General features: G+C 35.0%; 2 protein-coding genes across 2 annotated transcripts; both read right to left on the bottom strand.

The window, feature by feature from the left end:
- Window positions 1–4,537: 4,537 nt before the first annotated feature.
- LOC145002623 (BTB/POZ domain-containing protein At5g41330-like) lies at window positions 4,538–6,209 on the bottom strand. Its single transcript, XM_078961856.1, has one exon. The coding sequence runs from the start codon at window positions 6,087–6,089 to the stop codon at window positions 4,662–4,664; it is 1,428 nt and encodes a 475-aa protein (XP_078817982.1). The 5' UTR covers window positions 6,090–6,209; the 3' UTR covers window positions 4,538–4,661.
- Window positions 6,210–8,043: 1,834 nt separating this feature from the next.
- On the bottom strand, window positions 8,044–10,219 carry LOC145001689 (uncharacterized protein At1g76660-like). The gene is made up of 2 exons (XM_078961035.1): window positions 9,961–10,219; window positions 8,044–9,464 (listed from the first exon to the last, which is right to left on the bottom strand). The coding sequence occupies exons 1-2, from the start codon at window positions 10,054–10,056 to the stop codon at window positions 8,397–8,399; spliced, it is 1,164 nt and encodes a 387-aa protein (XP_078817161.1). The 5' UTR covers window positions 10,057–10,219; the 3' UTR covers window positions 8,044–8,396.
- Between the last annotated feature and the right edge of the window lie 8,738 nt (window positions 10,220–18,957).

Genomic DNA, 18,957 nt, shown 5'->3' with positions numbered 1-18,957 from the left:
ATTAAAACAGATCTAGAATCATACCTTTGAATCCCTTGTTGATCTTGGTTGTCTTGGAGCTTCTAGAGTCACAATTGTCACTCCTCTAATGGCTTACAAACACCAATAGCAAGCAAGATGATTTAGGAGAGAGGAGAGGGGATGGAATTCGACCAGAGGTTCCTTGCTTTAGGTTCTGAAAGGTTGTACACGAATTCCACATCCCAAGGGCCTATTTATACCTTTAGACTCCTTAAGGGTTTCACCCTAAACCCTAATTGGATAATCTTCTCTTAAGGCTATCCAAATCCATTCCATAGATATCCCTATTGACGATTTTGAGCTATCCTAAAGCTCTTAGAATCCGTCCAAGGTCCATCCTAATGGATTTACAGTCTAAAGTCTAACTATCAAACAATTGACAGATTATACCCTCTTATTTAATTAATCTCTTTAAGTCACCAAATTAATACCAATTAATTTATGACTTATATTAATCAAATAGCTAAATATTATTCCTTATAATATTTACTCTCTCTTAACAAATCATCCTTCAAGTTACTATGGTGAAGGCAACCCAAAAGGACCATGCACCACCGAATATAGTTATAGCCTTAGACACTATTCCAACACAAACTACCACATTCAATTACTTCTTTGGTATATGTATGCACTATTGTCTCAGTGATTCCATTCTAGTCAAAATTACTTCTTTGTATTCATTACAGTCAAAGAATTAAATCATATACGTATGCATTGTTATATGTATGCTTCCATTTATTCATTGTTATGTGTATGCTACTTTTCCTGATTTCATTCCATTCAAACATGAAGTTAAGATAATGATTCCATTCCATTCAAACAGCTTTCAACACATCATTTCATCATATACACGATGATCAAAAAAAATCCTATGGTAAACTTATATATTTTTTCCTTCATTGCAATGTCATGAGAGTACTTTTCCTTTTTCATTTGCTCCATGTCTTCCTTCACCTTCTCTATTTCGGTTTTTAATGCTACTAATTCAGGAGGAAGCACATACGTCCCTCTTTTAATAACATTAGCCCTACATGCCACGTAGGATCAAACTGACACGTAGGATAGACAAAACCATTGAAACCAGCAAAAAGCATTCGGAAGGGGGGAACTTACACAATTCAACAAGTTAAAGGGTTAATAGAGCATGAAAAAAAGTTTAGTGACCAAATGTGGCCAATCGCAAAAGTATGTTACCCTCTTAAGTCATTATCCTAAGATCTAAATGTTGATTTGAAATGGGATAAGACTCTAAGACGGGTGATATGTACAAATAGAGAATTCCTTTACAACCCAAAATAATTACAAAAAAACATACGCAACCAATGAATCGAACATGGGGCAACTGGAAACAAGGCACACACTAATACCGTTTAATCTACAACTATTATGAAATTTTCATTTAACATATTATATATATATATATATATATATATATATATATATATATATATATATATATATATATATATAAACACTGTTTTAAAATTGAGCCCTCAACTTTTACGGGACCCTGGGCCATTGCCCAGCCTACCCCACCCCTTGGGTCAGACCAGATTATAAGACGATGGATGTATGTTATTATAGTTTCACCGACATTTGGCAAACCTGAATTTCTAACTTTACATATAGAACCTAAAAAAATTAGATAAGATTAATGTTAGAAAAAAGAAGATGTAAGATTATTTGAGGTTATACAAGTCCATAATGTTAGAAAAAACGGGATACAGATAAACTTGGATCAGTGAGAGTTGTGAAACACTTTCAGATTAAAGCATTTCGAGGGTACACTCAAAATCTCTAATCGGGTGGAACTCACTGTTTTTTTATAATGGAGTAAAGTTTTGAAAACAAGAATGCAAAACAAAATAACCAAAATAACTCTTTGATTAATTGGAAAATCACTCAAAACCAATGTTTTTACAATCTGTTCTCATAATCATAAACTCGATTATGGACACGTATACATAGCCTAACATACCAACTTGTATTAGACTAGGAAATTTATGACCAACTTGCCATAAACTAAACTTTCCATAAATTAGATTGCTTGGACCCCAAGACTTAGGATTCCAACAATCACCCCCGAATCTCTAAGTCCTTCTAGAGAATTCTTCAACCCGATCCGTATTTAAAAAACGGATTCGTCACTGTCATCATGTTCCGAAAAATCACCGTCTTGTAATTTTTGGAGTCGTTCCGGACATTCAGAAGCAAAGTGACCCGGTTTGTCATACCGAAAACAAATCACCTTAGATCGATCGTTTTCCCTATTTTTCCGATTCTTCCCACAACAACAGTTACAATTTTTGCAATCAGAATTAGAATTGGACAGTTTATTGGGTCGATTGCTTTGAGAAACCCTATTATTCCCTTTGGGCCCGCCTGACCCATGTGACCCTCCAGACCCGGATCCACTCGACCCATTAGTCCCATTAAACTCATTCGCTTTATTAGACCCATTCGATCCTTTCCAGTTTCCCTTCGTTCCCGATGAGTTACCCCCACCAGTCGACGACCCACCTCCATCTCCGGTCGATTTTTCGGCAAATAGAACCCTCGATTGTCCTTCTCCAGCATCGACTTCCTTTATTCTTTCTTCATACGCCTTCAATAGACCCACTACGTCTTCAAACCCTACCGATTTTAAATCTAGTACCTGTTCAAGAGATGCAACGATGTGAATGAAGTTTCTGGGTAATGATTTGAGGAATTTCTTCACCAATTTTGATTCCTCAATCGTTTCTCCTAATGCCGAAGATGTAGACGCGATTCCGGACAGCTTTCCGGCAAAGTTGTCGATTGTTTCTGACTCGAGCATCTTCAGGCGATCGAATTCCGACATCAAGGTTTCTAATCTCGCTTCTTTGACTCTATCTGCGCCTACATTACGCGCTCTAATCGCATCCCACAATTTCTTGGCCGAATCCTGATCTCCAATCTGCATTATGAGGTTTTCTGGTAGGGCTTGATATAGCAAACCCATGGCAAGACAGTCCTTTTCTTTATTGACATCGGTTCCTGGATCAATCACAGTCCAGGCTTTGTGGATGCGTAAGACAACCTTCATACGCATTGCCCACACGGTGTAGTTAGTGGATGTGGGCATCGGACACGAAACTGTGGTTGTCCCAACCTCCTTCACTCTCACCGGAGCTTCCCCTTCTCCCCCTGTATCTGTGATGTTGACCTGACTCGTCAACAGGTACAAATCGATCTCACAGCTTCTCAACCTAAGCTCTGATACCAATTAAAGTTTTGAAAACAAGAATGCAAAACAAAATAACCAAAATAACTCTTTGATTAATTGGAAAATCACTCAAAACCAATGTTTTTACAATCTGTTCTCATAATCATAAACTCGATTATGGACACGTATATATAGCCTAACATACCAACTTGTATTAGACTAGGAAATTTATGACCAACTTGCCATAAACTAAACTTTCCATAAATTAGATTGCTTGGACCCCAAGACTTAGGATTCCAACATGAAGAATGAAGAAGATGTTATGAAATCTGTACCCAAAATGAATCCGAAATTGATCCTATAACAGAAACTAACTTCCTGTCCTAAAACTGTCATATGGTAGTTACAGGAAAACAACTTCGTGTCCAAAAACGATAATATTACCTGTCAAAAACTAACATAAAACCGCATCTATAAATGGATCACAAAACTGGATGTTTTTACAAAAAATACGAATTTCTGAGACATTTTTTATATAGTAACATAACTCATATAAAAAAATTTCGCGCTGAACTAGCAGCTCGACCCCGACCAGGGGCTCTGCCCCTTACACGCCGCTCCCAGGGGTGCTGCCCCCGGGCCCCCATTTAGTTCAGGGGCTTCGCCCCTAAATAGCAGTATACTTTCAACAATGACAAAATCAAACAAATGTGCACTCCGCACCATACTAATTTGTTCGATAATCGTCAAAGTGACATTGATCAACAAATTAACCCCACTACACTTAAATAATATTAGTGATATAAAATCACCAACACATAAAACTAGAGGGAATTGTGTCATGCCTGTTGCAATCTTCATTAGTTTTTTGGAAACCACATCACTACAACATTAATTTTGGCATACTAGAGATTCAACATATCATTTAAAGGGGAGGGTTGCCAACTCACCGTGGAAGTATTTTTGTTTTTTGAAAACCTTAATACACATACAAACGCAAATGTTTTTCCTTCTCCTCTTCAAGACAATATGAAAAACTTTGTTTTTGCAACATGTTAAGGTGTGTGTATGGGTGTGGGTGTGTGTGTGTGAGGGGGAGATGGTGTATATAATGATAATGCTCCTGACTCCCTTCGGCCTAATAACCAAGCCGTTGTCAGTATTCGAGCATCTGTCTTTTCTTATCCATCAAAGACTTTTTCTGCAAAATAATCTAATATGATTACATAATGATAATGCTCTATGCGATTATCTGGTCCATTTCGTTCTTTTTTATCGCTCCATTCCATATAATCAAACCTAATCATTCAATTAAAAATGAACTCAATATACAAAAGATTACAATCAACACTAGTTTTATTTGTAGTGATCAAACAAGAATCAAAGAATCAATATATCACAAAACCACTATACAAATGAACAAAACATTAATCATATAAATCACTTCAAAAAATCAAAATCTTCTCCCTGAACTTTGCCAAACTTCAACACATTGTTGATCTTTCCTTGTCACAAACATCTTGTTTCCTCCAAATCCCACATTCGTGATCCTATTTCCACCCAAATCCTTCACTCTCCCTAAAACATTCTTCCTAAAAATTCGATCTTTTTCATTGTTCAAAGAACCCATCAAAACCTCCGACCATAACTCCAATTCCCCTTTCTTACCACAAAAAACTTGGTTCCCATGGCTTTCAATCTTACACCCAAACCCTTCTTTCTTGCCGTTGTTAACTTTTCGAGTGTCACCAAGACAATTCCATGAGTTATTAGATCCAAAATTTCTTAAATCAATGTAAGAAACCTCCCCTGAGTTTACACCAATCTTGAAAACAGCCGAAAGGGCATCAGAAACTGTTATATCCGAAAAACAATCAACATTTTCTTTAATTTCCCAAACTGCCCTCCCAGATCTTATGTCCCAAAACTTTATGTTTCCTGAAACCCCAAAAGGACCACTATGAGACCCAGAAGCCATTAACAGATTAACACTAGGAACCCAATTCAATTTTGTAGATGGGATTGCGGAATCAAGATCAGCACCAAAGATTTCATTATGGGCGATTTCTGAAACAAGTTTGAAATCATCTTTAAGATCATAAACCATGATTGAATTTGAATTTCTTCGACCTGATTCGAAGCTAGTGAACAAGAATTCAGGGGAAATCCCAATTGCTTGAACAGTTGAGCTGGATTTCGTAACATTTTCCCAATTTAGAGTTTGTCTAACGAAACCCAAATCCAGATCAAGAATCTGTAACCCAGAAAAGTCTGTAGCGCCAGCTGCTACGATATTTGGGGATAAAGCTAATAAAGAATCGATAGCTGTGAAATTGGTCAAAGTTGTCGACTTTCTTTGTAAAGACCAATCAAAGGATGTGATTTTGCTACCATGGGAAACATGAAGTGACCCGTTTGGTGTTGTTGCAATCGCAGAAGGTGAATCTCTACCACTCAGAGGCAAAATTATTGATTTTTCGAGGTCGAAAGGTTCAAATTGAGATGGGTTTGATTGTGATTCAACTAGAAGATCATTAATTCCGTAAAACTTTGCTTCGAATATGATATCTTGAATGTCGAATGCTTTTGCTTTTGATGGAAGATTACCTGTTCTCAACAACGAAAGAAGAACCGAGAACAGTTCAGGGTCTCTGTCGATAAATGGGACGCCATTGTTGTCTTGATCACATGAATCAAAGAGATTAGAGAAAAGGGTCTTGGAACCAGCTAGGGTTAGGGTTTGTTTGGTGGTTTGAAAGAGTTGACCACCCACATCAATGGTGATGGCATTGGTGGAGGGTTGGTGGTTTGTTTGGTTGAATTTGTTGTGATTGAGCGAAAACCCATTTGATATAGGGGAGGATTGTGAGAAAGGAGGCATTTTTTTCAAGATTGAGGAAGGGGTTTGATTTCTGTCGAAGAATTGAGAGGGAAAATTTGGTGTTCGAGAAGAAAGAATGTGTAATGATTGGGAAAAGGGGTTAGTTTTGTAGAGGAGGATATACTGTGGTCAACAGCGATGGCTGGTAGTTTGTTTTAGAAGAAAGACAAGCTGGACAAAAGATACTTTGGAGATTTTTGTAAAGTTTTTTAGTTGGTGCATGTGTTGTAATTGATTATTTAAATTTGAAGTGGTAATTATTTAAATGAATCTCAATTATTTATTTCTCATTAATACTATTTGATATTTTCTTTTTATGGAATATGGTAAGCTATTTGATATGTTTTTTTTTTATAGAATATGGTAAAAGGTCGGTCTAATCTGTTCGGATAAATTTAAACCGTTTGATACTCTAATTTGAAGCCTCTTATTTAATTATATTGTCTTTTATTGGTCAAATAAAAAGTTGTATCTAGCTTTGACTCAAATACTCGATTAGATCTCAAAAACTATCGAACAACCATTTACTACAAACTAAATGAAAAATGTTCATTGTTAGAGTCTTAAAACAAGGAAGAAAATAAAAATAAAGTAGTCTAAAGTACTTATACAACCAAATTGACCCAATTTGTTAAATAATCAAAGCATAACATGAAATTACATGAAGAGAAAATACATTTCACGAAATAGGCTCGAAGAAAGTTTTGGAAGATTATGCAATACTTATGTGTTTTGATGATAGCCACAAACTGATTGCCAGAATAGGCTCATGAAATGTGTTTTCAAGAGGATTTGGGAAGCGATGTAACACTTTGCGCGATCAGTTGTCACAAAACAACAAAAAAGATGGATTAAAGTGTTAAAGATCATTTTTGCAAATCGTTGACAAACTACATGTTCATTTTGTAATAAATGTTAGAAAAAGATGTTTAAATGGTGATATCACATCCACGATTTTACCAAATTTTGTGATTAGCCTTTTAAAATCGGTTAAACTTTACATTTAAAACGAATAGTTATGATTTTATCTCGTAATAATGATTTCAACTATTCATAAACGCCATCATCTTTTCATTATAATGGTCTTTACATATGTATTTCTAACAAATTATCCAAGATATATAGCAAATGTCAAAATACAGGTCGAATAACGAATCAAAACATATATTTTTAGTACCCAATGAAACAGGTAATAAGGTCATATATGTTACAAAGATGACCTGTGACAAGTTAGCATAGTCAAACCAAACTTAACCATGGTTGAGTAAGAATTTTGACTTTGACAAGAATAATGGCCACTCATGCGCACTTGAGCATGCTTCTTTTTATATTTTCTTGCGAATATCTCTGCAATTTCTGACCAAAGTTTGACAACAAAGATAAACCATCCCAAGATTCCATTATTCATGATCATTCACCAGCTAGCATTATAGAAAATTCCACACGATTGGTCAAACACCAATAGGATCATATCTAATTCAACAAACATATACATGTTTTTAACATAAAAGTTAAAATTGGAAATCATTATCACCTTTAAGAAACCAATTATGGAGCAACGGAGATGATTTATATATAATAACTTTTTGTTATATACAATTATATAATATATAAATGGTATAATTTTTTGAAACATATTATGTATGATAAAAAAAAATATTGTATACGGATACTAGAGTTAATGGGACATCTCCAATTTCTAAAAGATCTTTTAACTATGTATCATAACATCTAATCATATAGACAAAATCCTATAAATACATTGATACAAGAGAAGATTTTTATACTATGCAGTATGCATCATAACTTACACTTTCTGCTCACTATTCTAATACATGTAAGAATACTAACACCTACAACTTCAAACGATCATAACTTTCAAATGCTCTTAACTTTCATAACTTTCAAACCGAAGAAAGTCCCATTAATATATGAAATTAGTAAACATCATGAATAGAAGGAAAACCATTTCTGCAATTATCATGTTCATATGACTAAACTCACTGTGAAGGTTATCAATGTTTGCTCAATGAGCTACAACAGTTATGTCCGAGCTCACAGGTTTTAATCTTGAACCGGAGCCGAGTTTTCCTACTACCCGCAAAAAAAAAAAAAATACATATTTATTTTACATATATATATATGGTAAAGTAAAGTTCCAACTTCCATGCCACTTTTTAGGCAGAAAAAAGAGTTCTTTTCTGTGTAGGAACACCAACCCCAAAAGGGTCATTGACTATCTAATTCTTGATTCTTGATTTCTTGAATTCTTGGATTCTTGGTTTCTTGTCGGGTGGTGTCCAATCATTAGCTGACACCTGGCTGCATCATCGGGAAGAAAGACCAGTTCTTGATTGACCCGTTGTCCCTTCCAAGAACTTTCTCATTGGTCCACCAATCCGATTCGGCTCCATCCGTACTATCAAAGTTGAATTCTTTAACAGATCCAAGCGTTGTATTTGATCTATGCTTCTGATGTTTTGCCACGTCATCGCCATGTGAATCCCGACCATTTGCCACGTCAGCACACCGTCGCCTCTCCACACATCTCACAACTTGTTCCGGTGTAACCTCAAACGAAACCCTATGATCAACTAAATGTTGTTGATCTTCGTTTCTTGTTCCATAAGATGGTCCCATGCTCGTGAGCAGGAAACCCTCACGAGACCTGGGACCCACGGGATCCGGGGTAAATCCCCCGGATCCCTGTCTAGATTCCCATTGACAAGGATAAACCTTACCATGAAGGAAGTAGGGCCCGCCAGGGCCCCGGGTAAAGTCTCCATCCGGAAACGGAGACGAGTTGCCGGAATTTGAGATTCCGGAGCTCGGTGATATCAGATTACCCATCGGGCTTCCGGGGTATAACTGATAAGATTGAAACTCATACGGTATAACATCGTTTTGGTTACTCGATCCGAGAAGCCGGGCATACGGAACTTCCGGCGAGGATGGGGTGGTCAGGTGGACGGATTCCGGCGGCGGGGTGAACGGAGCGGTGGATGGCTCGGTGGTGTAAGTGGAGAAAACGGGCGGTGACACCAGCTGGGTTTCGTGTGCGTAAGGTCCAATGGCAAACATGTTGGCGGGGCCGCCAGGTGAGTACATGCTGGCGGACACGGAGGTGAAGGAAAGGAAGCCGCCAGGGGAGTGGGTGGCAGACGGTGGTTCTGATTGGAGGAAGGATGCCGGAGATGAGGGAGGAGCAATGAACGGAAGGACTATTGATGATGGTTGTGACATGTGTGAGGTTGTCGGAGGTTCTGTTCTTGAGGAATTAGGCTCTGGAACAAGAACTGCGTGTCCAATTCTTTTGCTTTGCTTTTGAGATCCGAAACACCATGAAATGTTCCAACATCTTCCCCATCTTCTTTTCTGTATTAAGTCAAAATGAAACGTCTTTGAATCAAACAGAGGAACCACAGAATGTTTTGATATATCTGATCAAAATCAAATTTTTTTTATCTAATACTGATTCATTCAGTCTTCCAGATTGTAAACTTTCTGTATTTCTCTATAATTATGGTAATTTTTAGCATAAAAACTAAAAAGAATCGGCTTTATTTGTTAACTAAAACTCGGACTACAAGAACAAATCACCTGAGCAATAAACAGCATATACATATACATACATAATATACGAGCTAATAGTATAATTACATATATACCCTTTGCTATGATTGACACCCTTTGCTATGATTGACATGTATCAAGATCTATAGCTATGGAAATGATCAAACAACGAATCCCAGATCTTAAATTTTAAAGAAATCATAAACCCGTGAAACAATTTCATCAAGAAGGAAAACCCATCAAATAACTGATTCAAAATAGCAGAATCGAATCAAAAAGATTGAATTTTTGTTTTCACCTGAACTGAAGAAGATTGAGTTGCTCTATTCTCCGCCGACTGGATCGCCGTCGCGGCGGCGTTAATGGTCACCATGGTATCATTCACACCTCTCATCTTCCAAATCAAGGTACCAAATAAAAATCAATCTCTCTCTCTCTAGATGATTTTCTCTCTTTCTCTCTCTAAAAGTATGTATGATGCTCTATATCACGTTTGAGGTCAAACACGGCAATGACTTGAAGATTTTCTATAATTATTTGTATGTAAAAGTAAAATATTATTGGAAATATAAGCTAAAAAGTCTAAAAGGTGCTTTCGTATATATAGGGTTGCGCATTGTGAAATTACATAGATACCCCTTTTTTATTTCATGAATTGGTAATTTAATAGATGCACCTGAATTTCACTTGCCTCATTGAATGATTCACCTTATTTACTTTGCATTTAAAAAGCTCACACCAAATGGGCATTGTTCCTGCCATTATTAAACCTTAGCTTGCCAATGGCATGAATGTGGGCTGGCTTATTGTTGTGGAGTTATTGTGAGGGTATAAATGTAATGCAAGAAATTTTAAAAAAAAAGGATTGTGGATGAATTAGATGTTCATACTTCATAGTTCATATATGAATTTGAATGTTGGGTTTATTATCTTTGGGCATTTTTGATGTACTAATATATAAGTATTGTTAGAAGCATTTGTATTGACATAATTTATTCTTATAACAAGATTCTTTATCGTATCGACTTAAGGGAACTTAATGTCTTGTAAGATAATTAAAAAAAAATCGTTATTTTTTCGAAATATAAACTTACGAAGAAGTGGTATCCAATTTACTCTAATTTATTGTAAGAAAAATCATTAGTGATATCGAAATATTTAAGAAAATTATGTTTTTCTAATCGCAAGCATAATACTAAGAAGCAAAAAGCCAAAAAAAAAAAAAAAATTGGACATCAATATAAAAAATACAAAGTTAAGAGTAGTAACAACCAAGACAAACCCAAGCTAAAACAATAAGAAAACTATAGTAAAATATAAACGTATATAAAATATGGTAAAAATAATAATCACAGTTTTATTTTAATTTATGAATATGTAAAAAGGCTACAAATGCAAAACCAAAAAATTATAAAAGTAATTTTTTATAAAATACTATAAAACCTTTTGTTACATATTTTGTTCAAAATAAGAAAGATACACAATCCATGTGAAGATGGTGTTTTGCATCGAACAGTTTAGGTTTGAATTTAATTGCTCAGGTAATTTAAAAGAAATTGACCCACTTTTTTTCGTTAATAAGGTTAGATGTTCTTTCTCTTCAATTATTTGGGTTTTGTGGGTTATTATGAAGAGGATAATTTAGTCATTTCAAGAGAACATGACCCTGTTTTGAAGCAAGAATGATAGCAATTAAATATTTATTTAACAAATTTTTAATATTAAAATAAAGAGGATTCTTTATAAAGTTGGAGTATAATAATGATGTGCACGTGTGTCCATCCACTTCTTTTATGGCTTTTCTCCCCTGCCTCCCTCCACCCTCTCTAGGTACCAAGTGGGTCCTACCCTTAAAATATTCTGACCATTTTACCCTTTCAAAGTATATTTACTTTATTCACCCTTTTTAAACTATTTTACTTAAAAGTTTAGTCGTAAGCCAAATAGTTGTTTTGGGAAAAATACCAAATTGTATCCTTTAATTTTTATTACGGAGAACTAAGTTAAAAAGATTACCATTTAAAAGGTTTATATTATAAGTCTACACAAAAGTAAAAAATCAGAAAGTCTTTTATTGAAACTAAACTTATTTGTGTTGGTCCCTCGTTGATAAACTAAACTTAACTTAGATTATAAAATTTTACGATAAACTAGTTGAAAAATTATTTAATAGTTGAAAATTTAGCTTATTAATTGTATTAATTAACAGTATTTGATAAAAAAAAATAATTGACAAGGTTCTATATACTTTTTAAAAGTTATTTCAAAATAGTTTATCAAAACTAGCTTATAAAATAAATAAGTTACTTTTTTGTTTTGCTAAACAATAAATCTAATTTAAGGTAGTTTATTTTAGTTAAAGATTTAATATTAACTTTGAAAATATGTTTTTTTTAATATGAATCAACTAAAACTATGCTTTTACATGTAATTTTTCCATGTACGAATGTCAAACATATATTATTGTCTGTAGTAGTTGTTTGTATTTAATATTTTTTTTTCAATATAGCATTAATTTATGTTTGATCAAACTTTATTTTAAACGATATATTTAGTTATACAAAATAATGATTTACTTAATGAATCAGCCACTTCAACTTGCATGTTTTTTTCTCAAAGAGATATGCATTTTAAAAGAAACCAGTTTCAGTGTAGCAGTCTATTATTTGCCGAATTATGGAAACCTAGTCTCCATGGCATTGTCCTTTTTCAGCCGCCTATGAAATTGAAAGATCATACAACTTGTTTAACTATTTTTTATAAATGTATATCATAAAATAATCAAATTAAAAAATATCTAAATAATTATAAAGTTCAACATTGCATTTTTTTTAACTTTATTATTATTATTATTATTATTATTATTATTATTATTATTATTGAAGTTAATAATTGTTTCCTCACTATTTCAAGTTGTGTGACCTTCACGATCACAAGTTCAAAATTTTCATTCACAACTTGTTTTCGTGTTTGTTTGTATATAGCTTTTCATACAAAGAAAAAATTTGAAAATAGAAGAAAAACTTAAAAGAAATTTTTTTGTTCGAATGATTTATAGTAAGGTCTAGCGTATTATATATCTTAGTTTTAAGTAAAAAAAAATGATGAAAACTCCTAAAAAAGAATATTTCGAAAATTATAAACCATGAAGAATATATCTATTAATTTTTAGCATGTTACTAATCTTCTGTTCGTAAAATTTGTTAGGTTGTTTGCGTTCGATATATCATCAAACCAAAAGAAATGAAGACAACTATTGAGGTATTCATGTCTACTAAATGAAACATGTAGCATCTTTGTGGCCACCACCCACCAAAGTTGAAGCCAGATATGAGATGTTCATTGGAATCCTTCACCCAATTGTATTGTTGAAGGGACACAACATTAGTAGATAGAACATCGGGTGAAAGGTCCCTATTATGCATTATCTAGATGTCGAGTTTCTTTTTTTTTTTCCGATGTTTAGATGCATAGAAGATGTTAAATGAGGCATATTCCTTACAAACACCCATGAATGGTTATCTACTCTTTTTGGTTTGATATTTTGATAATAACTTGGGTGGAGTGTGTCTAAAACTAATCTTTTACGGAAGTTATTCGACATGGTAGATGATTAGGAAATATATCTCTTGTATTAGTCATAAAAGTTCTCTTTGTTCTTAATACTTGTTCAAGATGCATCGTCAATTCTAAAGGGTTGCAACGAGGGTTGTCCTAGAGCCTGAAACCTTTAGAGATCAAATGGAATTTCCCGAGCTTTTGAAAAGTCGCACGTTGGCTCTCTCGATGCTACGTGTGGAGTCTAAACTAATGAATATGAGTTTTAACATTTATAATCAAACAATGGGCCCAATTACCAATAAGTATCTTCGCATTTCAAGCTACAACTCATATCCTTTGGTTTGTTGGAATCCATAGGAATTAGAAGGAATTGAAATTTAATTCTATCACTTTTTTGTTTGGTTCAAGCTTTCAAAATGAATTGGATTCCTTAACGAGTTAAATTTTCCTTCCAATAAGAGAAAATAAATTTCTACCAAAAACTTAAGGAATTAAAATCCCTTTCAAGTGAGAATGTTGAATGTTACTATATTACTCATTTTACTTTTAACACTACATATGAAACCCCTTTGTTGCAACCACCATTACGCTACACACCACCACCTTCGATGTTACCCACATTCACCGCCACCGGTACCTCTGCTACCACCACAACCCTCCACCCATTAGCACCGTTACCTCCACCACCATCGACCATTATCACCGCTATCACCAGTTCACCACCTCCGCTACAACAACCCCCACCTTCACCACTGTAAATCATCATCATCACCACCCGCTACACACCACCTATACCACCAAACTACCTTCCACCTCCATAACCATAACCATACCATCACTGCAACCATCACTGTCACACCCCCAAACCAAGGATGGCGGAAACGTCCGGGGGTGGAGGACTTCATGTAGAGTATCACAACAATGAGTATAATAGTGCTCAAAGTAAATACAACCAGCACAAATATAATTGAAAACGTTACATCAAAGCACATGTTTACATGATTCACATCAATTACATTATAATACAAAATGAACTGTTTGACGATTTATCGTCCCATCCTCAAAACGTTGTTGATTTCCTGTTTTCACTGAATTCCTGAGAATACAAGTAGTTTTGAAAAGTGTCAACACAAAGGTTGGTGAGTTCATAAGAGATTTCGTTGGAAAAGTAAATCGTTTTCCTTGTAAAAGCGTTAGAATATGCATCCAAAAAATCCGATATTTTCTTTAAAATCTGCGTAATGTAGTCTTATGACTGGAGACCAAAATGTATAAGTAACCTTTCTTATTAATAGAAAATGTTATGTACTTAAATGGACATGGACGCGTTTGAATTAAATGAAATTTCTGTATGTTCTCATGTTCGTTAATACTTTATATATATGTAGTCCTAAATTAGAGGATCGATAAATAACAAGTATTGACCATACTTAAAAGTATAAATGTGGTTTCAAATGATGTGTAGTCGTAACTACCAAAACCAAAAGTGTACAGTAATATCTGTACTCATAGAGATAAAAAGTGATTTTAAATCGACATAAAACTCATTTAGGTTTTAAAAATAAAATCCCGTAAACTTATGGATTGTTATATCCCTATGTGAGTCACTATAATCATACTATGACTATGTGAACCTGCCACGACGTTCTCAGGTGTCGCGAAAAATAAAATGACATTTGTCACCCGTAGACTTGCAGGTCCAACTGTAGCTAGCAGCAAGGTGTGGGGTGTCAAACCCAATATAGATCTATATACAAGTATCACGTTCTCCCTCAAGGAGATTCTGATTATAACTACCAGGAATTATATCCCACACTCGGACGTACGGGGAGAGAGAGAGAGAGAGTCTCACAATATAGGTTAACAAGTTTACGTGAAATGTGTGTGAATATAAATATTTCTTGTATGAATGTACCCTTCTTGTACGAGTGTGTTGAGTGATGTATCATAAACTATACCTATTATAGTTTATCTAAAATGTATGTAATATGTATAAACTCTTTTATGGAAATGTATTAGTGTTATGAATTTATCAAACTATAGGTAAACAAATTTACGTGAAATGTGTGTGAATATAAATCTTTCTTGTATGAATGTACCCTTTTTGTACGAGTGTGTTGAGTGATGTATCATAAACTATACCTATTATAATTTATCTAAAATGTATGTAATACGTATGAACTCTTTTATGGAAAAGTATTAGTGTTATGAATTTATCAAACTATCCTTTTTATAGTTTAATATACGTGTTCTAAAATGAATGAATAATATTTATTATGAATGACTTAGTTTCAGTTCATGATGATAAACTAACAAAGAAACACGTTCAATAATTAGAACTTAGGATTATACACTTTGCTCAACATATTACAAAGTGTTATGATATTTACATGCTGTTGGCTAAATTTAGCCATTCTGCCCTGTTTTGGAAAAATCATAGAAAAATCATACGAAGTCAAAAACTAGATCCGTAAATTCTGAGAGTTCACAAAATGTCTCTAGTTTACTCATAATTTTTATCACGATTTTTAATGACCTCCAACTTGGGTGAATAAGTCCAAAATCACAGACTGGTCCGGATTGTTGTTTGAAATGATAGGTAGTTTTGTAAAAATCACCATAAATTGTAGAAAAATCGTATGGAGATGTGCAAGTAGTCATTTTAAACCTAAAAACTTGAACTATTTGCACCTTGTACAGTTTTGAAAACAAAAAATTTTAAGATGCCCAAAACAGTCCGTGAATGGAGTTGAACTTTTCTGATGAAGGCTGTTAGAAAAATTTAGTTATGTTCTTAGTGTTTTAACTTGTATCCCCCCCCCCCCTGAAAACTTGAGAAAACATGAAAATGTAGGGGTATGAACTCACCTTGAATGATTTCAGTAGATAAGTGTTGAAGAAGAGAAGTGTTCAACCCAAGAACACTTGAAGAATCACTTGAAGATTCGAAGCTCTAACGCTAATATGATGGAGTTTGTGTAAGATATTCATGATTTGAGTAGAATGAAGTGAAATAATCATAAGGAGGATGAATTATGCTTACCAAATGTGGAAGAACACTTGATAATCAGCCTTGAATCTCGAGTTTGGTGGAGAAAGAGTTTGAGAGAATAGTGGTGTTTGATACTTAGTGAAATGAGAGCAAATGAGAGAAATGAGGAGAGAAGATGTTTGTTCCAGCTCTAAAAACGTGGGAATAAGTGTAATTTGAGTGTAAGGGACATTGAAGTGACTTAGGTAAGGTGGGGAGGTGTGGTTAGTCAAAGAGTGGGTGTGGGGTGGTTGCTTGTGACATTGGATAAGGCAAAGTCAACACTCCACCTTTAATAATTCACCAATTTGATTTTTATTATTTAGATAATGATTTTCATCAAAATATGTTTAAATTATGAATATTTAGAGTTTATTATGTTAAAATATAATTTCTGGAGAAAATCCCGCTTTAAAATCACGAAAAACGGGCTTAAAATGTTAAAAATATCAAAAATAGGCTAAAAGTGACAAATTTCCGAATTCTGGCCGAGGTTCGGTCTTCTGATGCTGAACCGAGAGAGAGGGAGGCAGAAACCGAGAGGGAAGAAGAGAGAGAGCAGGAACCGAGAGTGGAGAAGAGAGAAGAGAGGAACCGAGAGGGAAGAAGAGACAGAGAGGCGGAGTAGAGACCGAGAGTAGGGAAGAGACAGAGAGGCGGGCAGAGACCGAGAGTAGGGAAAAGACAGAGAGGCGGGAAAAGACAGAGAGGCGGAGTAGAGACCGAGAGTAGGGAAGAGACAGAGAGGCGGGTAGAGACAGAGCGAGAAGCGAACAGATGAGGCGACAGAGACAGAGCGAGAGAAGGGAACAGAGAAGGCGACAGAGACAGAGCGAGAGAAGGGAACAGAGAAGGCGAGAAGGAGTAGAGAGCGAGAGGGGCAGAGACCGAGGCTCGGTCTCGCATGCCTCAGCCAACAGAGGCTCGGTTCTGGTCCTAAGAGGCCTCTCTTCTTGGTTTCGGTTCCTAAAGCCTATTTTTCTCGTTTTCGCTCCGTTTTAAGCCGTTTTTGACCCGGTTAAGGGTCGGAATGACCCGAATGATTCTAAAAAGTTACGGGAAACTTTTGGGAGAGATTTGGGAGAGATTTATCACACTTGGAGAGATTTGGGAGAGATTTGACATTCTTGGGGAGATTTCCCATACAAAGAGATTTTTGCGAGAGATTTCACATACTTGGAGAGATTAGGGAGAGATTTGACATTCCTGGAGAGATTTCTCATACAGAGAGATATTTGAGAGAGATTTCACATACTTGGAGAGATTTGGGAGAGATTGGACATTCTTGGAGAGATTTCTCATACAGAGAGATATTTGAGAGAGATTTCACATACTTAGAGGGATTTGGGAGAGATTTGACATTCTTGGAGAGATTTCTCATACAGAGAGATATTTGAGAGAGATTTCACATACTTAGAGGGATTTGGGAGAGATTCGACATTCTTGGAGAGATTTCTAATACAGAGAGATATTTGAGAGAGATTTCACATACTTGGAGAGATTTGGGAGAGATTTGACATAGAGAGAGATAGAGTGAAAACGATTGAGAGAGGATCCATGTGTGACAATTGTGAGTGTCCGGCATCGCAATGCATGGTTCGTAAACCCTGTTAAGCCTTGTTTAAGGATCTTACACACTCCCGATGAGTATGCATCATTGTTTTATCGGTTTGGCTCGCCACGTACTACAGTTTTAGGTTAAGGAGATCTAGATGTTCGCACTTTTTGCTTTATGATTTCTCATTAGAATAGAAGTTATGTAGAAGTTTCATAGTGTAAATTCTAGTACTCACGGGCAAATTGAGTCAAACGGTTTGACTTGTTGACTTTAGTTGACTTTGACTTGACCGAAATTTAACGGTTGTCACAATCACCGCCATCACCTCCGCCGCCACCACCAACACCTTCGCCACTACCTTCATCACCACCACTGTTACTACCAACTGTGCCACTTCCACAACTACACCAGTTATCACCTCCGCTACTACTCCTCACCTCCGCTACTACTCATGACCACCACCATCACCATCACCATCACAATTACTACTGCCACCACCATCATCACCTCCTATACTACCCACCATACCATTATTGTCACCGTCAATATTATTGCCACCATCACCATTATTTACTAATTTTATAATTTATATAATATATTTTTATATATAAGTTATAAAACAAAGTAAAAATATGTATTAAAAAAAAAACAGTTTTATCATTTTATATTATTTTAGTTTCATTTTCTACCAAACAAACATAATTCATTGGATTCAAATTTCAATCCTACCAACCAAACTAAATATGAAATTTGATTGCAATTTCTAACAAATTCCAATTACTTAACAGATTCTAATTCTTTCATAAACATTCTGCGAACCAAACGTCACCTATTATAAATTAATAAAATTTGCCAAACATTAATTTTAAACATGTGTTTATTAAATTAAAAAACCGACACAAAAACATGTCTTTTTATGTGCAATTTTCCGTTTTAAGTCCAATTAAACAACCAACCTCGTCCATATGATGTTTATGTACTCGTATCTAATATTAAATATATATAAATTACAAAAATTGAGTGAAAATACATTGTTTTTGTTTGATATCATATTGCAATCATAGGTAGGGCAACAACCGTCTTTATTGGAAAAAAAGGTTCTTTTTCCAAACCAAACTTTTCATCAAGGAGTTCACATAAGGGAA

This window comes from Lactuca saligna, chromosome 6 (genome assembly GCF_052625555.1).
Source record: "Lactuca saligna cultivar CGN05327 chromosome 6, ASM5262555v1, whole genome shotgun sequence".
In the NCBI taxonomy this organism is placed as follows: Eukaryota; Viridiplantae; Streptophyta; class Magnoliopsida; order Asterales; family Asteraceae; genus Lactuca; species Lactuca saligna.
Note: the sequence above shows the minus strand (reverse complement) of the source record. Positions and strands in the feature narration are given on the sequence as shown.

What these genes read in the sequence shown, in the direction of transcription:
- LOC145002623 (XM_078961856.1), bottom strand. Translation starts at nt 6,089, where the DNA reads ATGCCTCCTTTCTCACAATCCTCCCCTATATCAAATGGGTTTTCGCTC.
- LOC145001689 (XM_078961035.1), bottom strand. Translation starts at nt 10,056, where the DNA reads ATGAGAGGTGTGAATGATACCATGGTGACCATTAACGCCGCCGCGACG. An exon ending in CTCAATCTTCTTCAGTTCAG is followed by an intron (nt 9,465 to 9,960) that starts GTGAAAACAAAA and finishes GACTTAATACAG; the next exon opens with AAAAGAAGATGGGGAAGATG.